Source organism: Mustela erminea, chromosome 2 (assembly GCF_009829155.1).
Source record: "Mustela erminea isolate mMusErm1 chromosome 2, mMusErm1.Pri, whole genome shotgun sequence".
Taxonomy (NCBI): domain Eukaryota; kingdom Metazoa; phylum Chordata; class Mammalia; order Carnivora; family Mustelidae; genus Mustela; species Mustela erminea.
The window spans coordinates 132794672-132821337 of NC_045615.1; the positions used below are offsets into that span (position 1 = coordinate 132794672).

At 38.7% G+C, this 26666-nt stretch overlaps 1 protein-coding gene and 1 long non-coding RNA gene across 5 annotated transcripts in view; one reads left to right on the forward strand and one right to left on the reverse strand.

Annotated features, from left to right (window-relative positions):
• Positions 1–270: 270 nt before the first annotated feature.
• Positions 271–26666, reverse strand: part of ATP8A1 (ATPase phospholipid transporting 8A1) — a 237954-nt gene continuing 211558 nt past the window's right edge. For all 4 annotated transcript variants that reach the window (XM_032334198.1, XM_032334197.1, XM_032334199.1 and 1 more), the window contains 4 exons: positions 14738–14826; positions 13919–14011; positions 5712–5803; positions 271–4523 (listed from right to left, as the gene is read on the reverse strand). In XM_032334198.1, coding sequence (XP_032190089.1) covers positions 4426–4523; positions 5712–5803; positions 13919–14011; positions 14738–14826 — 372 coding nt within the window. In that variant the 3' untranslated portion in view covers positions 271–4425. The remainder of the gene's footprint in view (positions 4524–5711; positions 5804–13918; positions 14012–14737; positions 14827–26666) is intronic.
• LOC116585034 overlaps positions 24185–26666 on the forward strand; it is a 31230-nt gene continuing 28748 nt past the window's right edge. The window contains exon 1 of the long non-coding RNA XR_004283444.1: positions 24185–24371. This is a non-coding gene — a long non-coding RNA (uncharacterized LOC116585034). The remainder of the gene's footprint in view (positions 24372–26666) is intronic.

Sequence of the window (26666 nt, forward strand, 5' to 3'; positions counted from 1 at the left end):
TTCACGATTTCGACAGCAGTTTCAGCAGGAATGGAGTTTCATGGAGCTGAAAATACTATTTTATCTTTAACGCAAACTTCAGTTTTTTCCATAGTAGCTGCCTTCTGAGGCTGCCTTTTTTTTTTTGAACTTAATAAACTTGAAAATGTGAAAAATGAAGCTTGAAGTAGCTAAACAAATGACAGACAATATTTACTGCATTTATGGCTTCTAGTCTAGAACCATGAAACACAAAAAAATTTATTTTTTAATATTCTGCTCACGTTTTTGCAAGAGCAGATTTACCTATGGAAAGTTGCTGTTCATTCAAAGTAAGCATGTATGAAATCTAGCTCTTTTTCCTACTTACAGGAGATTTATTTGCTGAGAAGTTTTGCGAGCTTTATTAAGAAAAGTTCTTAGAGGCAAGCTAAACAAAAGTTGCAATTAAATTTGTTCAAATTTGTTTGTAAAATAATTTACTTATTTTAAAAAAAAAGTGATGCAGAGAGCCAATTAATTTGTCCACCGAATATTAAATTCCAGGTAGGCCATGATAGAATTTTATAAGGCAGAAATAAACATCAAGATTTACAGCAGTAGCCATGCATTGGCCTAGGCCACTTTAAATATTAATTCATGCAAACCATAAACCTATCAGAAACACAGCTGCTTTCATACAGAAAATAAATCAAGGCGAAAAATGGAAAACATTTATTTCCTTTCCTTCAAAGTTTAAGTTACATTCCATTTTAACAGCCACTGAAGGTTAATTAAAATGCAGCAAAGTATAACAGAGTCTCACAAGTGACTTCAGTTATTTTAATGCGAGAAAAATCAGATTATGATCTCTTAGAGAAGGGTTATAGAAATGTTCATCATTAAAAAGCATTTATTAGGCACCGAGCTGCATGGTATTACATGAATTTACAAAAAGAATTCCACAGATCCGGTCCACGTGATGTGAATGGGGTGGGTGTTTTCTCGATAAATTTTATAAATGGTTATTTATAAGATTATATATAGACTTATTTGATAAAATAAGTTTTAGAACCAAGAACTGTCATAGGGAAACTGCACAAAAATATACACTGATAATCATTTAGCATGGTAATAATTAGGACATTGTTACAAATAATTTAAAAACTACAAATGTACAATCTATTACTTTTAGACTAGCATTCATTTCCCGAAAGAACGTTTCAAATGACAAGTTATCAGTGATGTACAGTGCACACAATGCAGAACAGGTTATCCTGTGAGGTTCATATTTGTTATTTAGAATGCTAAACTGCAAAATTAAAATGTAAAATGTAATAATCAGAATAAGTGATGATTTCTGGAATTCACTTTCCCCCTGAACATTAAGAGGAATTACTGACTCCGTTCAATGACTATATAATTCATGTAAATGAATAATATTATTGAATAAGAGTACACGTTCACCTGACTTGATTAGAAAAAGGTTTTCCATTAACTTTGCAACACTGCTGAATCAGGCTCACGTCAGACACCGAATGGGGTGTAGGAGAGTAGGCAGCACATAGATCATTTTAAATTTGCTACATTCCTGAGAAACACCCTTCTCCTGCTAACAATTTCTGCCAAATAGCATCTTTCTGGGTGTGAGCCACCAGGATATTTTTATATGTATATAGAAAATATTTAGAAAGTTCATGCTCAATATCACTGTGTACGATTCAACATTAAAGAAGCAACTCCCAGCTTTTCAATGTTAAATGAATGAGGATTTTTCTGCTGTAAGTAGTATTTTCTGAATTGTAAACATTGTAAAGCAAGACGGTGTTAGCATTTGCCAAAGTCCCTATAAGGGGCTTTTGAATTGAAGAGTATGTGTCCTTTATTTCAGAAAATACAAGTTAAAAGTCACTTCAGCTGTTTTAATCTTGGTAAAACTGTTACATTCCTCCCCCTCTTTGGAAGGTTAAAAATTCAGAGGTTTTCTCTAACACTATAAAATCACTGCGACTGCAAGGGTGTGTTTTAAGTTTTACCAAGGAGGTCACTCCCTGCTGCCCAGCATCCTCTCTCACCCAAGAAGCAAAGGAATTGACTTAATAATTAAAAATAGGACTATGGGACAATAAAGACTTAACTTAGTCATATTTCAGACCACGGTCTCATACATGAATTAACCATGGGTATTCTACTCACGTTGAAGAGCTCCATAGAAACAATCCATGTTTTAAGATAAATATAAAACTTTTTATTATTATTATTATTTTTAAGCCAGAAGATTCTGTTCTATTATAGTCATCATATTTTGGTATTGAAATTTGGGAGAAGGATGCCGCTGATGAGGTGGAGGCCAAGGGAAGCATCTCTTGTCTGTAGCCTCGATAAAGTGTTTCTCCAGAGGGATGGACCTCATTCTTGTGATCTGTGTGGTTTGACCCTGACTATCACCACAGGGAGGCCCAGGAAAGTCGCTCCGAACATTCCTTCAGTAGAAAAGAATCTGTGACTTCTGAGTTTTGAAGATGGTCTTAGACCCTTACACCTGTGGTCTTTCTAGGTGTTTCGATTCACAATTTTCTTAACCTGAACCCCAGATGGGAACGGTCTAGGAAGTGAACTGTGTCAACTCCTTGCCCCCTTTAGAATTATGTATGTTATAACCTCTCTCCTTTCTAGAAAATGGGGGAGGCACACTTGTAACTAAATAACTAAAAATACAGAGAAGGAAATGACATATCACCTAATTTTAAATCTAGATGAAGAAAAATGGTAAAAAAAATGTGAAAATTTTCAACTTAAGCAGTGACTTGGAAAATCACCTCTCCTTGCAATTCTAGTTGACTTTTTTTTTTTTTTTAAAAGATTAAGTTCTACCTATTTTGCTGGTAAGTCCACATAAAGGCAAACAGGCTTCTGAATAAAAGGCAAAAAGTTTGCTTCAATCTCTGAAGTGTATCTGAAAACTAGAATTCCTTTTTTTTTTTTTTTAAATGAAAGCATCATTTTAAAAAGAGCATAAAAAACTGGTTGTGGTTTTTAAACAGCCCCTTCACCATTGATTGTTGGTAGCAAAACAGGCATTTTTCAGGAGATGACTTGGAAATGCTAAAAAAAATTAAACTGAACATACATTTAAAAACATAGTAACAAAATCTACTTGTAATGAAGAGTGTCTCTGACCATAAAGTTATAGGCTTGAGTAAAATAGCTGTTTTTAAAAGGGGGAATATGTACTCCTTATTTGTCCCAATTAGCAGTGTGTGACTAATTTGGGGGAGCTCTTGACAAGCAAGCTGTGAAGTAATTCTCAGGTTTAAGTACAGGGCGGTTACCAGAACACAGGGTGTGCTATGTACGGCAGTGGGCATCTCTAGCAGGAACTGGTAGAAAGAACCCAAACACAGGACAAAAGCTGAGCCTATGTACATTACAAAAGCCCATGCATTTATCCAACAGTGGTATTCCAAACATCTCCACAGAAGCACTGGGGAGCTCACATAAATATCTAAGCATAGTTTTCTTGAGAGAGAAAACATTAAGATAAAATGACAGCACTCAATCTTCTGCAGAAGCCAGATTTTTAGAAAAATCTAAATGATGAGGACGAGGACCCCTCATCAGAAATGACAGAGACATACATATGGTTTAAAAATCAGTATCATAATGACAGAGTCACATAGCCACATGTGCCTTCCAACGTGAACAAGTAAACAAGACAAACAACAAAGAAGCATTTGTAAGGCCAAAGGTGCAACACCACGGGTTTTAGTAGCAAATGCCTTGAAATACTCATTTTTGCAAATCACTCTTATATTTGAAAAGTCAAGCATGCAGATCTTACAGCATAACTGGAGGTAAACTTTCTCTTAAATTTCTGGGCAAATGGCTACTGAATGATAAATACACTTACTGAACGTCTTTGGCAAACATTTCTCAAGACAATTTTTGACACAAACACTTGTTAATGTCTTGTTTAGAAATTTTGCTCAGGAAGGTGAGTCAGTTTCTTAGAGAAGAGTGCTGTTTTTTTTTTTTCCCCAGCATATTTGAAATCTAAGTCTGGATATCAAGAGTCCCTATAAATTATTACCACTTTAGAGTTTTCTTGTGGTTGGTCACCTTATGGTATAGCCAATAAATCCCATAAGTTACAGCCCCAGAGTAGCGGCCTAAGAGTACTGACCGAGTCTCAGTTTAAGAAAGCATTCTGGCAAGATACAAGGTCATTTTCAATTTCTGCTTACAAAGACTTAGCAAATACTTTAAAAAATCTGAAAGAGATGGTGTTCCAGTAGAGTTGCACAGTGCTTATGTCTAATATACACGAATCTGACGGTCGATCAACGAGATGAGCTCAGATCCACTTTCGCCTTCCGGGACCAGACTGGAATTGGTCAGCAGGTCCGGTAAGACCCGGGAACTCCCCTTTCGAGTCCCAGTAGCCCCTGCCTCGCCATGCCTGTCCCATCACCACTCCTCAGGTCTCTGCTTTGTGGTATCGTATGCTCGAATCACCTCAGACTGTGACACGATTCCATTCTCATCTTGTGAGAAAGCATACCCATCTGTAAGTTACAGATAAAACAGAAAGGATCATGGTCAGGTCACTGGAAATCTGTTATTCTGAGTGCAAAGGACTCATTTTCTAACTTAGGGCCCCTCTATGGCCCTCCTGCCTTCAAAAGCAGGCGTGAAGACACTTGTTTTTATGTCTGGAAAAGATGCCGATTCAACGGCACCACGAAGAGTGCACTGACCGCAGGCTGTCAGCTGACATTCTCTGAACTCTGCCCCCGATGAATGAGCAGGTGTTCTCAACACCCCCCCCACCCCCGCCGCATCTCAAATCTAAGCCATCCACTTTTTGCCTCCTGGCATTTGTTGGGGGGGAGAGGGGTGTCTAGTCTAGCAGGCACATATACTTCCATCCAGACCAGAGGCATGAGACGGAATAATAAAAGTGAGAAGGAGGCAGAGATAAACACCCTCACTGCCAGTACTGGAAAAGTCTTTATCCTTGGGACAACACTGTCCTTGGCTCTCTGCGTCTACAGATAATTTCCTTCATGCCCCAGCATGGCTGGGGACAAGCAATGACCCCCACAGGGGTCACATCTTTAGAAAAGCCCTCTTGAAGCATAAAAGGCAAAAGCATTAAACACGAGTATATATAAATGAAAATAAATTACATGTGGAAACAACATGAAACAAAAGATATATTACTAACACAAATACATTTACTACAGGGCTTTATATATTATATTCTTTTTTAGATCCTTGAAATGTTAAGAGGGCCTGATACCTAATAATTTCTTACAACTCGAAATATTCATAAATATTTTTGAAGGGGGGGAAATATATGTTTCACAGTGCTGTCCGAAAACTGAAAAAAACCCTTGCAAAGTTATTCAAGTCAAAAAAATAACAATACAGAGGGAGCTTTTAAGAGTTAAGATTTATTTCACTAGCTCTTTTTAAGATTTAAGGAAGCAAGGGGCATGTGGAAATATTATTTCTTCGAGTGAAAGCAGCAAGATTTGAAAATGCTTTGTCTTGTCTGCTGTAAGTGAGATGGCTGTGGTCAAAGGTTTCTCTGAACACCAGTTATTTATGTAATGGGTCAAAAAGAAGCAAAACGGGTAAAAGGTATTAAGTTTAAATAGTTAAATATTCCTGCAGTCAAAATGCAGCTCTCGTAAATGCAAGGCAGAATGGCAGAGAATTTATTTATGAATCCGAACTCAGATACTTACGGAGCAGGTTTTGTTGTAATGATTCTGACCGGTACAAGTTCACATGGTTCTTCTTAAAGACGTTCTTGAGTAGTTGTGCCCTTTCCGTGAGGCTGCCGAGCAGGTGCAAATGTGTGAAATGAATTATCAACTCGGCAAAGACCCCACCGTGCCCACAGGACCACCAGAGTGAGTTCGACTTAAACAAAAGATTGCTTGAGAAGTCTGGAGTCTAGGGTTTCTTTTTACCCCACTTTCTCAGAGGGCAAATGAGATTTAAAGTAGTTAGATGCTCTCAAGGCCAGTTTTTCCCATAGCTAAGGAGAGTTTTGTTCCCAATAATCCAGCCCAAAGATTTCCCCACCCGCCCCCAGTTATCTTGAAGTCAAATGGGGATACAGACCCTGTACAATATGGTTAACAAGAAATACAAAGTCGGCCGTCAGGGTTATTAACTTCTAAAATCCTGGTTGACTTACTGAGTGCAGTCTAAGCATAGTATTTTTGGAATCACAGAAATTATTACCATAGATCTTCGTCCTACTTTGCACATATTTTTGTGTAAAACAATAACTTTTTAGTTATGTAAAGAAATCCTCAAAATTACACAAAAAAGAAATTTCATAGACTTTTTCACTAGAAAAGTTCCATTACCACTCCAATATGGTATGAAATGTGTTCCTTAATGTCATTAAAAAAAAAAAAAAAAGAAAAAAAGAAACCAAAACCCTATTTCCAGAAAATACTAGGTAAAATGATATGGAAAAATATTTATTTTTCAATAGACATTTAGAATAATCTCCACAGAAACAAATCCATGTAATTAATTAAGTAACTTCTAAAAGCACACTGCAAGAAATAATGCATCTGTTTTTTTCCACTGCACGTAGAATGATGTCTCCCACAGTAGGAAGCCAATTATTTGTCAAATAAATGAATTCAAGCAGTAATTGTGAAATGCACTTTAAACATCACCAGTCCTCCCAATCATGCCATTTCTCTAGTGGTTGATTTCTAGAACTTTGCTTTGATATCAAAGAACATAATAAGCATAAAGAGCTACTAAGTAAGCCACATGTGTTACAGCAAATGTTTATGCAATTTTGTTTTAATCACTGGAATGGACTCAGTTGAAAAATTTCCTTCTTGTGTTTTTCCCACTATAAAAGTTTTAGTTAAATTGTTCTAAGTTATGTCAGTTCTGTATTTTGCCAAATTTTTTGAAATCCTGAAATGGAACCATTTTTATCATATACAAATAATAAAAATAAAAGGATCCTCTGCAGAAGGAACTTGGAATTACACAAACATTCAGGCTTTTGCTGAAGTAAAATATTTAGAAATGTTGACATTTCTACTTATCTTCGACACATATTTTTTAAAGTCTAGGGATGTTAACGGGTGTTTAGTAGACATAGTTCATTGTCACTGAGAATTAGCTACGTTAAGGCAACAAAGCTAATTAATCTAAAACTCCAGTGGTTTTGCAAATAGTCGTAAACCTTGTTTTTGCCAGTGAAATAAACAGATACGGGGACCATTTTTAGAGACGCTTTTCTTGCTCTATTCCTAAAATGATCTAACATTGCAGACCTGGGGACCCCAAGGAACTCTAAAATCTGTAACTGCTTTGAGGAAATCGGCAGCTTTAGCAGCAGGTGGTCTGATTTTGTTAGCAGAGCACTAGGATGGGGTGCTGGGAAGTCTCTGGTGTGTACAATGGAAATGACCACAGACATCTAGAGGATGGCAATGTATCATTATGTAGCTTCTTCTTCCCCAGATATATTTTCCAGGTTTCAGGCTGGCCTTGCTACATGCATAATACTTTAATATTATAACATTCAATGTTAAGAAGGGGGATGTGAGAATTTTATCTTTCATATTATGAAACTTACATGTATAAGATAATGCAGGTCTGTTTTATAATGGTTCATATGAGGCTATCCTTTTATTCAGCTGTTACATCTAGGTCATGTCTAGTGTTCAAAAAAAAAAAAAAAAGCAATAAGAAAGCTTCTTTCTTGGGAAAGGAGCGCAGTACTGGGGACAGAGAAAGGGCTTTGGAGTCTTAACTGTAATTCTGAGTCTGTTACTTATTAGCTGGGTTGCCTCAGGCAAACCTTTCTTGGTCCTCTCACATCCACAGGAGAAGGAAAACCCCTAGCCACCCCCCACCCTTCCCCTGCCAACGGTGGGATTCGGGGGAATTGTATGGCTTCTACCATAGTGACTGACACTTAGGAAGGAAGCACTCAATGAATGCTAGTCCTTCCTGTCTTTACCCCTCCCCCAGCTCGCAAGGAATTGATCATATAAAAAAATCAACGAGAACAGAGATCATCCCAAAACAGGAGATAACTTTGTGAGGATTCTTTCTGATACCTTGGCTTAGAGTCAACATCAGCTCCACAACTCATGCTGCGTATGAGTTTTAATTTCCAATGCCCCCACTCTATTCCCTGGTATGAAAACTACTAGGTTTCTGTTGGTTTTTTTCTCTTGAGCTATGCTGAACCTCTTGCTTTAGTGTTCATAGGGCAGAGTCCCTCCTATGAAATAGAAATGCCATTCACAGGAGGGTGCTTAATAAATAATAAGTGATGATGATTGTATTTCTCTAGCCTTATCCTACCTTTTGGGAACTGCTCATCATTTCAGAATTACATAGTTCTAGGTCCTTGATATTTATAGGTACTGCTGTTACTCTCAAGTCACATTACATAGTATATTGGGAACATGTTAACCTTAATAGACATGTTAGAAGTTCAGTTTTTCTTGAATAGCTTAACACTGGGACAAGAAGGAAAAGACTTTAAAGAACCTTCTCATTAAAACCCCACCATAATCACGACTCTTAGTGAGTAGTGTTAATTTTGTGCGGACTTTCATTTACATACCAAGCTGTGCAAGGTCTAAATTTGTTCAATGCAGTAATGAAAGTACCACCTAAATACTGTTACCTTATTTCCAAGCCCACTAAAATGTTTCAACTTAGATATTTTGGTAGCAGTAAGGTATTGTAATGTTTTAAAATAATAATTTTATTAATTATTTAATAATTAAATTAATAATTTAAAATAATTAATTTTAATGTTTTAAAATAATAATTCTATTTAGAAATAATAAGTATAGGTAAAAACCCATTTACTGTCCTAGAACATATTGTCTGAAGGCATTTTCAGTTATTTTTTGAAGAGTGGTAAATTTGCAATTGTTTTGGTGTTGGGTTGGCAAGCTATTCTGGTGGTCATTTAAATAGATCTCCAGAAAGTAAGGGTAAAGTTCTATTTAGTAATGGCTGCTGAAGTTTTGCTGGCATATGTCTACAGTGATATATAAAAAATTATGACTCTCTTCCTATTTGCCTATCTGTAAAATGCAGTGTTTCCCAAACTCATGAAAGACATCCATAGGTAACTGTCTTGTCTCCCATGAGCCCAGTGTCTACAATTCCTTATTTTAAAGCATTAGGTTTTTGAATTCACTTTTGTTTTTGCTATTGTTTTGTTTTAGAAAAGGTAAGATATTATAATTTATAGATGTAATGCCCTCCCAATGAGATCCAAGAGGACTATATTCCAAAAAATTTGTATTTCTGCTATAAAGTATATGTTTACATTATAGAAAATATAAACAGTATGAATGCCTTTATATTTATAGAACAAATGGTTTAGGTTTTTTCCCCAGCAAATGTTTGCTATAAACCTATGGGGAAAAAAAATTGAATTTCAAAAGTTTTTTTTTTTTTTTTATTCTGAAATTGTAGATGCTATGCTCCCTAGTATTGGAGCCTATCCACAAAAACAGGGTTTCATACCATATGAGGTGTTTTCTTTTTTTTTTTTTTTAATTTAAATTCAATTAGCCAACATATAGTACCTCATTAGTTTCAGATGAGGTTTTCAACAATTCATCAGTTGTCTATACACCCAGTGCTGTGATGTGATGAGCACTGGGTGTTATATAAGTTGTTTTCTTAGCCAAAAATTGTAAGCCATCGCTACACAAAGATCAGAAGTAAGGCTTGCATTTATTGTCCCAATATTTAGACTTAAACTGATTTCTATCATAACCCAAGGTTCAAAAAGAAAATATACTGTACTTAGGTGATGAAATACATTCCCCCCTCCCCCAATTTCAGTGTAAAATCGGAATAAATGTATCGAATTCACTGGATAATATGGTGAGTGATATACTATTTCTAAGACTTTTAACCAAAATGTTGCAGTTTTGCACATCAGTAAACATGAGAAATAAATGGTTGTAAATGCTAGTCTGGACACAGTGCTTACAAGTCCGAATTTCTCTGACACAGTGCTCAGAGGAGATTGAAAAAAATGGCGGATGATCAATTTCAAGACTGCATTGTTCTATCTATGATGAAGTCAACCAGGTTACTCTGGACATGGCTCATTTGGGAAGTGTAACCTATATAATTCTATGCTCTTGTGTATCGTATTTTTATTTAAGTATCCATGGGTCAGTCACCTCTTTACCACCCACTATTCAGCCATCCTTTCAGCCACTCATTCATTCATTCATTCATTCATTCTTCAGTTCATTCTCTGGACCCTTCAATCACTCATTTGACAAATATTTATCAAGTGCTACTGTGTTGCTGGGTCTGTGCTAGGTGTTGGGTTGCAGGTAAGACTAAAAAGGAGGCCTCTCCTTCAAGGCGCTCACATCTAGTATGATGTGTTTGTTTATAAACAGACCATAATACAATGCAGTAAGTATAATTATAGAAGCATAAAGAGCTCAGATAGAAGAATGGGAATTAATGTTATCTCAGAAAAGGTAAGGTGATGTACCTGAGTTGAGGTTTGAAAACTAGGAATTGGACTGCCCCATCTATGGGGGGGGATATCAGCTTCTTGACAAGGGAACAGCATGTGCAAAGACTGGGAGGCAGAAAATAACATGATATTTTGGAACTAAAATAAGTCTGATATCACTTGACTACACAGAAATCACAATTACTTCCTCTTTGAAAATATAGATAAGATTAGCTACCTTTTTTGAAATTTTACATCAATCTCATTCTCCAAGTCTCCTAAAATAATCCTGGAAGTGGGGTGCCTGGCTGGCTCAACTGGTAGAGCATGCGACTCTTGATCTTCTTGGGGTTGTGAGTTCGAGCCCCATGCTGGGTATAGAGATTACTTAAAAATAAAGTCTCGAAGGAAAACAATCCTGGCAGTAAAACCAATCTGACAATTCCCAACTGCTCTAGGATGTCACTGTTTCGCATGAAGACTTTTCCAATGAGTTGCTGTTTTTCTTCCTTTACAGATCCCTTCTCTTTCCTCCCCCTCTGGCCATCAACCAGCAGGAAGGCACTGTGGTCACCATCCTTCTGGTTGTGGATGGGCAGCAACAACAACACGGGGTAAGTGTTAGACCACGGGTCTCCATCTGTGGCCTTAAGCTAAGAGCTAACGCATTTCTGAGTTCTTGAGAAAAGCTGAACAGCTATTTTAGGCAAATAAGGCAACAGCAGGAAATTTTTTTGATGCACTTGCTATGGAAAAGCTGGTCATTTATGGTGGAATCCACTATATTCCTTTCAGGCTCTCTCTCTCTATCTTTTTTAATCTCTATACCCAACATGGAATTCGAACTCACAACCTGGAGATCAAGAGCTGCATGTTCTACCTACTGAGACAACCAGGGGCCACTCTCATTCAATCATTCATTTATTGTTATTTTTTAAAATATTACTGTATCTATTTTTTTAAATTAACATCTACTGTATTATTTGTTTCAAGGGTACAGGTCTATGATTCATTAGTCTTACACAATTCACAGCACTCCCCATATCACATACCCGCCCCAATGTCCATCACCTAGTCACCCCACACTTCCCACCCCACTCCGCTCCAGCAACCCTCAGCTTGTTTCCTGTGATTAAGAGTCTCTTATGATTTGTCCCCCTCTCTGGTTTCGTCTTGTTTCGTTTATCTCTCCATTCCCCTATGATTCTCTGTCTCGTTTCTCAAATTCCTCATATAAGTGAGATCATATGATACCTGTCTTTCTCTGATTGACTTATTTCATTTAGCATCACACCCTCTAGTTCCATCCAAGTCATTGCAAATGGCAAGATTTCATTTTTTGATGGCTGCATAATATTCCATTTTGTGTGTGTGTGTGTGTGTGTGTGTGTGTGTGTGTGTGTGTGTACACCACATCTTCTTTATCCAACCATCTGTTGATGGATATCTGGGCTCTTTCCATAGTTTGGCTATTGTGGACATTGCTGCTATAAACATTGGGGTGCACGTGCCCTTTCAGGTCACTACGTTTGTATCTTTAGGGTAAATACCCAGTAGTGCGATTGCTGGTCATAGGGTAGCTCTATTTTCAACTTTTTGAGGACCCTCCATACTGTTTTCCAGAGTGTTTATTCATTTATTTTTTTAAGACTTATTTATTTTAGAGCTAGGAGTGAGAGTAGGAGGAGGGGACTCCCCCCTAAGCAGGGAGCTCTGATGCTGGCCTTGACTCCATGACCTTGAGATCATGACCTGAGCCAAAATCAAGAGTCAGATGCTTAATCAACTGAGCCACCCAGCTGCCCCTCTGACTTTTTTTTTTTTTTTTAATTGGTGGGAATACCTTCATCACAGAATTATTGAATCTTTAGGACCAAGAGGTCACTACACCACAACCTCAGTGTGGGTTTAGGAATCACTGAAGTCACCTATAATATACGAAAAACCAGGAGAACCAAACATCACATGTGGGGCTTAACTAAGGTTTATGAACATACTTACAAATATAAGGAATTGACTTCTAAGGGTATTAATAGTAATAGTAATAGTTCTTTCCCTAATAGTTGTCAGTAAATAGTTTTATTCACAAGTTTGTAAGCTAGGAACCTAGCACATCCTTTTTATAGCTAGAGTGAAAGAGAGAAAAATTGACTGAGCGACACTTGGGTCAGACAATGGACCTGGCGTAGATGTTTCGGTGAAGGGACAGAGATGAGGGTAAGGTAGAGGGAGAAGAATTCTCATAACTTTGAAAGTAGGTGTTATCATTTCCATCCTACACACAGGGGCACCGACAGAGAGTGGTTAAGAACTCTTGTCAGGCTGGTGGAGGCTGTTTTTGCTGCTGTCTCCAAGGGGCTCCGGAAGGTGCTCTGTGACTTCTGACTGAGAACTTACTCTAAGTCCCAGTTTCCTCATCTGGAATGAATGGGGTGACTAACTTGCACAGGACTGTTTCCGGGAGTCCCACGCAACAGCATAGATGGCGGGATATGTGCATCACCTACATGTAGTGAGCACTTGACACACAATGGGCTCTGCCCTTTACGGGAGGGGCGCGAACTGGTGTGTGAGTGACCGGTGCCCCCTGGCCTCAGGCAACTGAGGAAGGCTGGAAGCCAAGGTCTCAGCTTGAGTTCCTGGTCTGAGACTCACTGAACTGTGTCAGACCGAGTAACAATAGCAAATCGTGATGACAGTGACAGATACAGGAGCAAAGCATTTCCTCTGGTGTAGATAAAACCTGAGCTCATGGTAGTGTGACTGAAACTGGTATTATCTTCCCAACTGTGTTCTGTTATAGACTGTGTTCAAACACTTTTAATTTCTTTCCCACAATGCTTTGTGAATGTGGTCAATTTGATTAGGTTTCTGACCCTGCTTTTATTGGGGGGAGGGTGGTAGTGAGCTAGGGACTTGGAAGACATAATTCACCTCATAGGTGACACATGCCCAGGTCAGCTCCGAATATGTGCTAAGTGTTACTGTTGTGCACGGGGCTCTAGATCAAGCTCTGATTTTCACTGTTATTTTATTACAGATACTGTTTCAAGCTGAAAGACTTTTTTCTCTTTCATTTGAATAATATAATAATATCTGTGACAACCATTTATTTAAAGCTCATTAAGAACAAGACACCAAGATACCAGCTTTATCGATTATATCTTATTTAATTCTAAAAACTAGCCACGGGAGGTATTATTATCTCCATTTTATAGATAAGAACACCGAGCCTCAAGAGCACTGAGCGACTGGGCTAAGGTCACGACATAGCTTAGTAGCTTCGTGAATGACAGATTGGATTTGAATCCACAACTCTCTGATTCTAGAATAGGTCATCGACCCTGCCAGCTCCATGTTAAGTGATAAACATTTAAGTTTTAGCCCTTATTTCTAACCCTAGTAAAACACAGAGTTCACTTGGGAAAGAACAAAAAAGTATTTTACCTTTTTCCCAGCACAACTGCCCCTGGGTCTTGGGACTTCGCTTCCAGCTCCTGAACTTCGTCTACTAACGTTTTAAAAGCAGTCCTCCTGATCCTGGGGGGAGGGGTGGGGGGGTTCACACGTAAATCTTTGTGTGAAGACATGACACTTTACAAAATCCGGTTGTTATCGTGCTGCTAGGTACAATAGTAACCAGAGAATGGGCAATCATTTTTCAATAGAATTCACAAAATTACAGTAATTTTGAGCATTACATAATTATAGAAACAAGTCTTAAAAGGCATGCTTTAGTTTTACAATATTAAAACTCTCATAGTTGTTAAATAAGCATCATGTAATTAACTTTAATGATATCTTTTTTTTTTTTTTGTGGGAAGAGGTAACATTTCAAAACTGACAATCTTTGAGAAGAATTTGTAAAGTTTTAGTTTCTTTCATGCTATAGTGCATATAGGCTCTGAAACAGGCAGGCAAAAACCTTTACCCCCCGCCCCCTCAACTCTTGTTCATCAATAAAACAAATACTTGTTTTGAGATAACAAAATTTTCTTCTATCTTGAATGGAATTTTGAAGCTGATTTCTAAGAATGTACTCTCTAATATTAATTGAAACTACTTGCTTTCCTTCTCATTGTCTCTAGACTAGTTTCCTAATTCCTCAATCACTCATTTCTTCTTTATTTACATATGCAGAATTAATTAACATTAGTAATTCCTACTTGGTAAACTGTACATTCTTGGCCTGATGTTACAACTGGAGAAGTCTGAGGAGTAACATGCATCTGTATTTTGATGTATATAACTGAGTACTATACTTACACCTTGTACACCACATCAAGAAGCAAAGATGCCACCGGGATAAACAACAGGCCCATCCAGAAGACGCCAGAACTAAACAACATGGCAGCCTGAGTAAATGATCAGAAACAACACTGCTTTAATAACCAAGACATACATCATTCATGTTCAGTTTTTATATGATTTTTAAGTAAAATAATTAAACAAGAGGATATACAATGAGTTTAAATCCAACCTTGTGCACAATTTGGAATTAAAAGCCAAATGTGTTAAAACGTGTCTTTACTACATTTATTCCCCCCCCCCCTCTTAAGCAGCTAATACAGCAAGGTTTTATCATGTGCCAAATCTTTTCATACTTTCATGTGAGATTTTTATTACTGTGGTCAGTTCACGGAGTAATAAACGTTGACCTTCTCTTATAATTTAGAATATCAAAATCAAGCTTTTGGAGCAAGTTTCAAATATACTCTGGCTTCCATTCTCTTATAACATGTAAAATAAATCCTAGCTGTAGACTAAATTTACTATTCCTGGCAAAAAAATTAACTTAACTTTTGTTAAATATAACATTATATTAAAAAATCATCCACATAAAACATGATACAGTATAATCAAATTAAGATATCTATGATATTAGGCAGAATGATCTTAATTTTTGTTCAAGAATTTACATAACTTGTATCGGTATGTCCTGTTACTGCAAAAGTCAAACCAAGTATGCAGTGTGTAAAACCCAAATAACAGTATATTAAAAATAATTCTATTCATTCGTTTGTATTAAATACTAAATCACTATATCAGAATTTTCTAGGTTGCAAAGAAAATGATTCTATGGTTAAAAAATTAATAAATCTATTAGCTGTTTGCAATTAGAACAAAAATCCCTCTGTATGTAATTAGATCCACAGAGTTTGAAAGGAATATGTCATACAATAAAACCAAAAGAAATATCTTGTTTCTCTTTGAGGCTATTTGTTTATCAGAATAAATTTGCAGTGCCTGTTTAAGTGCATAAATGTATTGGTATAACTCCATTAGAAAGCAGCCAACTAATGCAAACACCATTTACACTCTGCTTAAATTCATAAGCATTTTTTTTTAAACGAGGTGTGGTTCAGGAATTAAAGGTGGCCTAGAGTTTAATTCTTACAGGCAAATACACAGTTACATGTTACAGTCCTAATCAATCAATCCTTATCTAATACAAAGATTATTAATTTTGAGATTACCTATTCATTTTGACTTTCAACTGAGGACCAGAAACTCGCTTAATTTTTTTTTTTTTCACTAACATGGGCTCATCGACATAGATGGTCAGCTCAAGGATGCTATGGTCTTATTTCCCCCCATATAGGATTAAAGAACTCTGAAGTATGTTTAAAGTAAAAACATACTACTACAAAAGAATTTCAGAAAAGAAATGTGGCCACGTGGATTCAGTGAAATAGCACCTATATTTTAGACACCACCAAGATGAAAAATATTCACATAAAAGTCACTTTATTTTATAAGCAAAACATGATCTTCAACATGTTTGCTGACATCTTCAATAGTGAAAACCAACAATTACAATGTAATAGGAAATGTCTATCAAATCACTGGGTTTTGTTTAGATTGAAGGAAGCTTTTTAGTGAGGTAACAACTGCAAACACACACGCACATACACACACACACACACACCCCCCATCAAAAAAAAAACCAAAAAACAAAATACACCAAAAACCCATACCAAAAAAACCCCACAAAAAAACCAGACCACATTTCTTTTTCCTTCTCAGGGGAAAAGGCAGATAAGATTTTAAGTCCCGCAACTGAAAATGCCTCCTTTCCTTGGCGTAATTTTAATCTATTTTAATTTAGGGGCAAAAGAAGAAAGATTTACGCTTGCTTTTGCCACCTTGTATTAGATGTCGCTGGTGGAAAAGGCAAACGTGGTGTGGAGACTCTGGGCTGCTAATTCTGACCATTGTAATGTTAACTATGAATGGGGAACAACGGGCGCCCACTATTCAGTCCACCAGCCTTTGGCTTTACAAATGAACAACATGAATTGAGGGGAAAAAGGTTTTTCTGCATCATATCTGAAAGCCTGTCAGATTTTTTTTTTCTTTTGCAGAGTTAATCCAAACCTAAAAGATTTAAAGCCGACATTCGCATTAAAGACAGAGTCTCTTTGTATTTTTTGGAAGAAGAGGGGGGAGAAAAAAAATAAAATCCCACAGAGGTATTTCCTTCCTTTCTGTACAAGAAAGCTCCCCCTCCGTCTGGAGAGACCATTTTTGTCTCTAACTTTTCACATCTCGCCACTCGCAGGCAGGTCAGCTGGGGGGAAAAGCGCCTGATCCCTGCAGACAATGCGGGTAACAGGAGCAGCCTGTTCGGGGCCGGGCTCGGGCTCCCTCCGAGAGCGGTTTGTAAATTGCTCCGAACGTGGGAGACTGGTGGGCCCTGCCAAGTGGCCCCCACGGCCCCCTCCTCGAGGCCCTGTGAAACCAAATGGAATCTGCCACAAAAGTGGCTCCCAGGGGACTTGAGTCGCCGCAGAGCCGGAAGGTGGAGGGCACAGGCCTGCGTGGGGAACAAGAAGCGCTTGTCTCCGCGCAGCAGCGCCGGCTCGCCATCCTGACATCGGGTCCGTCTGACCACGCGGGCTTCCAAAGTGAACTCACGCGGCCGGGAAGACGCAGGTTGCGGAGGAAAGAGGAGGCACGGTTGGGAAACTTCCGTGTGAACTCGCAGGGAAAGCACATTGGAGAAAACACCAGCGTCTCTGCATTTGAGGCAGGCCAAGGGGCTTGACTGGCTAAAAGGGGCTTCCCTTCTGACCCACAGGAGGCGGTCCCCTAGCACCTAGTTCCCACACCAGGGAGAAACACTTCCTCCCCATCAGGCCCCCCAAGTTCAGTCTTGTAGGAGAGGGACTTTAAATGTGCTACCTGTCTACCCAGCTTAGGGTCCAGGTTCTTTCCTCTCCCCTGCCTTTTCAACATTAAATGTCAGACTGGTGGACTATGACTCTTACTCCTCAGACTACCTCCTTGGACCCTGGTTGGAGCAGGACTGATCATAAACAGACCTGAGTAGTCCTGGCACTGCTCTCTCTTCCCAGCTCTCACACACCTCTGGGGACAGGACGTAACTCTGCTTCCTCGGCTGGAAAGTAGACTAAGACTTAAACCTCATGCTGTTTGTAGAGGAGCTCCTTTTACTACGGACAGTGCTTAATAACCTTTCCCTTCTTCACTTAGTTTTCAAATTTCTTAAAATACCTAGATATTTCTTTCTAGTGGTCTCCTCTATGAGCTTCAAGGAAAGACATGTTTGTCACAGTATCAAAATTCAGTGTAAGTCAGCTTGTAAATGTCACAATGTATGTTCATCTCAAGACTGAAACTGACCAAGGTAAGGGACCACTAGTAAGTTGCCATTCATCTCTATTTGTTAATTTAGGAACTGGAGACAAATTATCTTTTTCATAAAAATTATTAGACTGTCGGGGCATAATAATTTAGGAAGGGAAAATTATTCAGAAAACAGTGCTGTAAATCTTGCTTAGTTGTTTTGCAGAGGGGAGGGAGGACAGCAAGATAAATTAATATACATTCCAGGGAGGTGAAGAGTTCATGTCAATAATAACAAAAAAACCAAGGAGTGATTATTAAGTGTCTAGATAAGGCTTTATAAAAGAGCTTTTTAAGCTTAAGAACAGTAAAACAAAAACAAAAGTTGTAAGAAGAAATGTTTTAAAGAACGGATTCATAAAAATGTCTAAGTTCCCCATGTTCTAAAAGAACATAACTAGAAAGTAAATGATAAACAAGAAACTGGAGAATGAATGACTGCCACAAATATATGAAATTCTGCATTCATACTGGATTATAAAAATAGACCATTTATCTTCATAAGAACAGCTAAGATCCCAATAAATAGGCAGAAGACTAGAGAAGGTATTCACAAAAGCAGCAGCAAGTAATCAATAACATGGGAAAGTGTTGCGCCTCTGTGTAGTCATAGAAACACTACAGATTAGATCAGATTGAAACAATTCACTATCACAGCTGGTGTGGGAGAAACAGCTCTTTGTGATAATTTATATTCCTACTGGCGAGATACTCGCCTTTGGGGAAAGTATTTGGCAATGTGCTTCAAAGATATAAACATTCATTCCTATTAATTTGATAATTTAATTTCTGGAACTGTGTGTTGAAATTTGGGACAGCTTTTGCATATAGGTTAGTATCCCATGAAACAGTTCTGTGGTTACTAGTCCTAAGAGCACAACCCCCCAAAAGCATGTTATGGCCTAAGGCTTAGTAAAGGTATAAAGAAACCACAGCAGCACCCCTTTAAGAGTCACATGGCAAACTAGCATATTTGAGGCTTTGAGAAATTGCTGTAAAGAACCCTACTGAGCAGTTATTTACTTATTGACTAATTGTTTTATTTAAGTAATCTCTACATCAAACCATTGAACAGATGACCCTGAGATCAAGAATCATAAGCTCTTCCAACTGAGCCAACCAGGCACCCCTGAACCGTTTTTTATTTTACTTACTTAATTAATAAATTTATTTATTTATTTGAGGGAGAGAGTGAGAGAGGGGAGCAGGTCAGAGCAAGAAGCTGACTCCCCACAGAGCCGGAGCCTGATGTGGGACTTGATCCTGGGACTCTGGGACCATGGCCTGAGCCGAAGGCAGTTGCTTAACCAACTGAGCCACTCAGGTACCCTTGAACAGTTTTTTAAATCAAGGTTTCCAAGTGTGTTTATCCACATGAAATGCTTTTGTCACATTCTGCTTACTAACACATCCCTAGGACTAATTCTGGGGAATGCAAATATTAAATGTGGGTTCTTTTAAATAGGAAAACATCAGTGAAAATGAACAGGACACCATGCAGCTGGTTACAGAGATGTACATCCATATTAGGGTTTATTATCCAAGCTGTTCAAGATGCTGTTCACAGACTATAATTATTAGAAAACGGATTGTCTTAAAGAGTCCTAAATAAAGGGAAAGGTAAAATATCCCAGCGGTCTGTCAGGAGGCTTCTGTTAGCATGTAAACACACTTCCTGGGAAGGTTGGTGGTTTCTATTATCTCTACGGGGATCAATCACAATCTTTTAGCAGTTCTGGGATTCACAACCTATTCCACGGCTTCCTACTATCCTGAGGGTACAGTACAAAATTCTTAATAGGATTTCAAGACCTTACCTACTTGACTTCTGTTTGCTTCCCAGGAGCCATCTCTTAAGCCAGCCCTCATCTCTAGCTACACATGTGTGTTTCAGTTCTTGGGAAGTGCCCATGCACACTCTTGTCCTTGGGCCCTTCCATCTCTGACCCCCTGTTTAATTCTCCCATTGGATGGAACCTTCTTCCTTAGACTTGGGTGAGCTGACCTTACTCTGGGCTTCCATTTTGATGGCACCTAGCCCCCATTTTCTAGTTGCTTGTCTGTCTTCCTGTTAGACCATACTCTCTAGAAGACGAAGAAACGTATCCTGAGTTCTCACAACCAAAGTGCTTAACCACCAAGCAGGTGTTCAGAAAAAGGGCTGTTTACTAAATAATTCTTACAACCCAGTGTTGGGAGAGATCGAAAGTCAGACACACCAGAGCCTTGGGACTCTGCTCCTGAAATGCGGTGGTGACACTTGGCTTGGTTTTCTTGTGTTCTGGCATGGAGTTATCCTGGGAGCAGTTATAACTACGTGTTTATGTGATCTGGGGAGGTGGGAGACAAGGTTGATCCAGCTCCTTAATCATCCTTTTTCAACATAGGTTGTCTTTTCTGTTAAAAAAGCAGAGGAACAGAGGCACTTGGCTGTCTCAGTCAGTAGAACGTATGACTCTTGACCTTGGGGTTGTGGGTTTTGAGCTCCATGTTGGGGATAGAGATTACTTAAAAATAAAATCTTAAAGCAAACAAAGCTGAGCATGATGCATTAAAAATGAGGTATGTTAAACTATCTCCTCCCCCATCTGAACCAACAGAAATATTTCAGTGAATCAGGGAAAGTATGATACCTGGAAATGACATATTTTGGTGGGGGGTGTTGGGAAAGGATACAGAATGGGCAGGAAGAGAAGGAAGGTCTCCCACCAACACTGAAGGCTTTTATTAGATACATGAATACTTTGCAATGTCACGAAAAAAGAAGACTATATCATCTCAGTCTTCCCCATCTCAACAAATACAAACTTCATCCTTCCAGCTGCTCTGGCCAAAAGGCTGACGAGTCATCCTTGCTTCCCCCCTTTCCTCCCAAATATCCAATCTTTCACAAATCCAATCTGCTCTACTTAATAACACAATCCACGTCGATGTTCAGAGTAGCATCATTCACAACAGCTAAAAGGTGGAAATATCAATAAACAAATGGAAACATTTAATAGATAAATCTATAGACTACACGCAATGGGGTATCAGCCTAAAAAAAATCTGGACGCATGCTACAACAGATGAATCCTGCTAAATGGAACAAGCTAAACGAAGGGAGCCAGACACAAAAGGACATACCGTCTATGATTCCATGTATCTGCAGTGTCTAGGATAGGCAAATTCAGAGACCAAAAGTAGAACAGTGATTGCGGGGCCGGAGTTGGGGGAGGAAGGAACAGGGAGTAACGAATGCATATGGAGTTTCGGTTTGGGATGATGGAAAAGTTCTGGACATGGGTAGTGGTCAAGGTTGCAGCACACTGAATGTACTTAGAATGTCATCAAACTGTAGACTTAAAAGTGTTTAAAAGGATCAGTGGCAAATTATGTACATATGTGTTTATCAGATAAAACATGTTTAAAAAATTACAAGTATTCCAAGAACAAAAATCCTCTTCCCCCGCAAACCCAGACTCTACCCACTGCACAGCCCTTCCACCCTGGTCTAACTTCCCACCATGTCTTCTCATCTCTGCTCAAGGTCACCTTTCTTTCTTTTTCTTTCTTTTTTTTAAAATTAAAGATTTTATTTATTTATTTGACAGACAGAGACCAGAAGTAGGCAGAGAGGCAGGCAGAGAGAGAGGAGGAAGCAGGCTCCCTGCTGAGCAGAGAGCCCGATGCAGGGCTCGATCCCAGGACCCTGGGATCATGACCTGAGCTGAAGGCAGAGGCTTTCACCCACTAACCCACCTGAGCAACCCACTGAGCCACAGGCACTCCTCAAGGTCACCTTTCCAGGAATGCCTTCCATGATCATGCCACTTAAAGTAACACCCCGCTCCCATATTAGATCTTTCTATGCTTTTCCCTATGCGACAGCTCTTACTACCATGGCCCTTACTACCATCTGGTGGGACACAGAACAGATTTAGATTTTTGTCCCCCTCCATATATTATATGGAAAATATAAGCACCTGTGGCCAGCAGTTTTCTCTTTTGTTCACTGCTATATCCCCAGTAACTAGAATAGTCCTTTGACACATAATTGTTGAAAGAATAAATAATTTAATCCAAGTTAAGGGTACAAATGGAGGGTTAAGAAAAAAAACTGGACTAGTGTGTTAACAGTGATTACCTTTGGAAAGTGGGGTAGTGCTACTTCTCTCCTTTTCCCTCTATTTTCCAAAGTGAACTTAATGACTCTAAGCTACTCCCATAAATCAGAATTATGAATTTCACTTTATAAAGCAGGAATATCATCAATTTTCACTGATATGAGAAACATTCAAGAGAGTTATAATAAAGCCACTATTTTCAGCCAGACCCTCACCTCTCTTTCCACATTTAGGATTATCTTCCTAGGCTCAGTTACATTCAAGCAGAGAAGATATATTTTCTTTTTCTTTTTCCCCAAATGGTTCTTTAATTGGGAAGAAGGGACGATTCAATAGTGATTGTCCCCTTCAGGAACATGGTATGTTTATTTATTCAATTTTTTTTTAAATTTCTCTCATTTGTCTCATTTTCTAGCTTTCTTCTCACTACCCCTATATGTAACTGGCTGAAGTCTCTCTTGTTGCTGTGAATGGGACCTTACATTTTCTTTGTGTAGAAGGGCTTATTTTTGAAGATTGAGGGCTTTCCCAAGGGAGTTAACAAGTTTTGGGAAATAAAAAAAAAAAGTCCAAACATGTATTATATATAGCTTATATATCCCATTATGAGCTTTTTTTGGATTTGGTCAGTAGGGTGTCAGACCCAAGAGTGTAATTGTTCTTTCTGGCCACAGTACCTTTGAAATATCTTGGTAGAGCAACCCTGCCTATGCGGGGATCCTTATATCACATGACCTCCCACTTCTTTTTTTTAAAACCATTCACCAAGTTATGAGCTCACATAACACCTCTTGCTGCCTCCTCTGTCTCTGTCTATAAGCCTTCTCGTGTCCCCTTCTTCATGAAATCATTTTCATTAAAAAAAAAAAAATCAGTGCTCAACTTCAGGTTTTTAGGTACTGTTTCTTTTCATACAAATTTTCTGGGTCTTTCCTTCAGTGACTACCCAAGATGGAAGTAAAAACTTCTCTCCGATAAAACCCAACGACAGAGGAATGCACATGCCAAGTTCTACATTCTGAGATGTTTATCCCTGAGAAAGTTCTCTGATGTCTTACTTTCACTGAAAAAAATTCTCGCAATTTTTCGACTTTCATATATTCATGTCAAAACTGAAAATGTTTTTCATCCCTGACTAATTCATTATTAGCATTGATTTATCATGTCCTCTGACCCAAATGTTTATTCTATGGTCTCAGGTACTTTCTAGAATACTATGTATTCCTTAATGAAAAGTGATCCACCATAGCTTAAAGTAATGATGTTAATGACATTAGAGTAGATTTCTTTGCTTAACTTTTCAGTTCTAGCTCCAGCCTTTCCCTTCCACAGCCACCCCGAACTCCTTCTTTGCTTGGGCTGTTTTCTACTTGGAGAATCCTTCCTGCACTTGCCTTCTTGGACAGCATGAGGAACGGCAGTGCCAAGAACTATCTAAACTCTAGCCTGGGGTTTGAGGGTCCTGTCCTCTACTAGCCCCTGGGCATCCTGATCACAATAATTAGCATCCTTCATTATAATTACCTTTGATCTGTTTTTTTATCCATAAGACACAACCTCCTCAGGACGACTCTCTATTTTTCACCTTATGAACTAAAAACATTCAGGATAGGTCTTGATACCTAGGCACTCTGTAAATCTCAGTTGTAGTGAGCTGCCTGGGCTGTTCTACAGGATGAATTATTAGTTTCCCCATAAAAACAGACAGGGCAGAACACCCAGAAAATAACCAAGAAAAAGAGTGTTTCGAATAAACTCCAGCTATGTTTGCAATTATTCCCAGAAGCTCTTGATTACTCAGAGACAAAGAAAAACCTTGGCTTGGCCTACTCCAAATAAACAAACAAAAATTGTAGAAAAGATGCAAATTGTTCCAAAGCCTAGAAAAAAATAGGCAAATGGGGTAGCAGCTCCTAGCCTTTATGTGCTTTTTGCCCCCCATGGACGTTTCTGGATGGTGGGGATGCGCAGAAGCAGAAGTGATCACTTTGAGGGACTCGGAACCGATGTTCAATCTAGCTGTCCCTGCCAGGAGAAGTCTTTGTACCTCCACCCTCTGGCAAAGGGAGGAATGAGAAAAGACAAGATTAAGAAAAATATTCAGAGGAAAGGGACAGAGAGTGAGTTAGCTGGGACCGGAAGCGGTGAGTTAACTTTTTTTTTAAAAAGAAAGTTAAATTTTACTACATACCAATATATACTGAGAACTGAACATGCAAAATCATCTTTTCTAAAAGGGAGCCCAGAGTACCAGGATATGTGTGGCTCTGAAACTCTATTTTCAAGGGATCTAGTTCCCAGAATAGTGAAACTAAATAAGAACAGAACTTGTTTTATTTTAATCTTCCTTATTGTGCTTTTTAAAAAAAGTTAAAAGTAGAAAAATGGGGGCAGAAGTAGTAAGCAGATACTCTTTTTATTATAAGAAATGTAATTTTAAAATGTTACGATGTTCTTGGACAAGTTGTATAAGTTGGGGAACACCATCTTAACCTGTTTACTTCTTCTATCATTCCTGCAGGATTTTTTTTTTTAGTATTTTGTGAATGCTCTTTACATCAAAAACCATCTCAGAAAGCAACAATTGTTGGATTACTAGTAATTCAATCTCTGAGATATGCTGACCTATATCTCAGAGTGTAGAAAGTTACTTTTAAAATTTTGAAATTTATTTTCCGGCTTTACTGAGATACAATTGACACATAACATTATGTAGTGTAAGGTATACATGTTGATTTGATATGTTTACAAACTGAAAATGAGTACCACCAGAGCATCAGTGAATGCCTCCATCCTGTCACATAATAAACATCTCTTTTCGGAAGTCATTTTTAAAACACTCAAAAAATCAAAAAGCACTTTGCTATAAGAAAGACCTATAAAGGCTGTTAAATGGCTTATGTTGAAAAATGACTTTCATGGCAAAAACTTCTAGTTATTCCCCACTATATTCCTCCTCCCCTTCTTAGATGCAAACACTTGATTTTTGGCTGGACACTTGGTCTGCTAGCTCAGACTATATTCCTCCATCTGTCTTGTTGCAGCTGTATGTGGCCATATTACTAGCTCTTGGCCAATGAGATCTAAGTGGAAATGTGGTGGGCCATGTCTAGGAGAAAGCTTCAAAGAGAAACGTTAACCTTTCTTCCTCCTTTTCTTCTTGGCTGGAATGTTGGTAAAATGGCTAGCGTGGAAGCAGCCACTTTGGATTATGAGGTCAGCAGAGCAGTAAAGAGCAAGAACCTGGTTCTTGAGCACTGTGCAGGTGCCACACCAGCCTTTGACTGTCTGCCATCACCAATGTCTTTTACATGAGAGAGAAACAAATTGCTATCATTTCATCCACAACTATTTGATGTTTTTTTTTTTAAGCATCAGAAAATATGCCAAAAAATCAGTTGGTTCAGATGATATGTGCTGGGGAGCCTGAGTGATAACATGAAACAAAGCAGCTTTGGACCACTCACTGACAATACCTTTATCTTAGTCTAACAGGGAATGCAAGAATTGTGTTTAATTATGAGCTTTACTGAAGCAGATCACACTGTGACATCTGAGGTTTCCTTTATGAGCCTTTCTGAGGGAATCCCTGGCATGTAACTCAGAAACAAGCTGCGCTGGTATTCTGAGCAAGAATGCTGAGCTTGTGGAGATGATCTGCCCTCTGCCCATCTCATTGACTCCCCATAGCACTTTCTCCCACCCTCTCTGCTCCAGGATTCCTGCCTTGGAGCACAGGCACCTGCTGGTCTCTCAGTCCTGAAATGCTCTTCTTCAAACATGCATCACTTTGAGTCTTAGCTTAATCGTTCCTTCTTCAAAAAGACCTTCCCGGAGTAGCATTCTTGTCCTGCCACATAGCAGAGCACCCTGTTTTCTTCCTATCACTTTGTGAGATGATTATTAGTCTTTCATCCTTTAGTTATCTGTTACCTGATTTAGTGATTATTTCTCCATCTCGTTCCCTGGTCTCCTCACCCCACCTGCTGATGCGGATCTGGCCTCATGAACCCATTACTTAGACACGGTGTCTGGCACCCATTAAGCAGTCAGCACATGTTTATGGAATAAATGAATACAAGAATGAATGGACGCCAGAGAACAGGCAAAGCTCTGTTCTACTAACAGCAGGCTCTGTTCAGTTTCCTAGGGCTTGCCCACGGTCGTGGCATTTTGGGTCCACCATATCATCTCTTGTGTTTATGACACCAACATCCCATCATTAGCAATGAGATGCTTAGGGGCAAGAACAGATTCCATTCCTCTCCATCCTCCATTGCCCAACACAGAGCCTGGCCTACACTGGACACTCAGTATGTTTGCTCTTGTATTGTCATTAAAGATACCTCATCGACAGAAAGTCAGCTGTTACGACGACTCTAAAGATAGCTCTAACTTTAAAATGTCCTGATATGGGGTACCTGGGTGGCTCAGTGGGT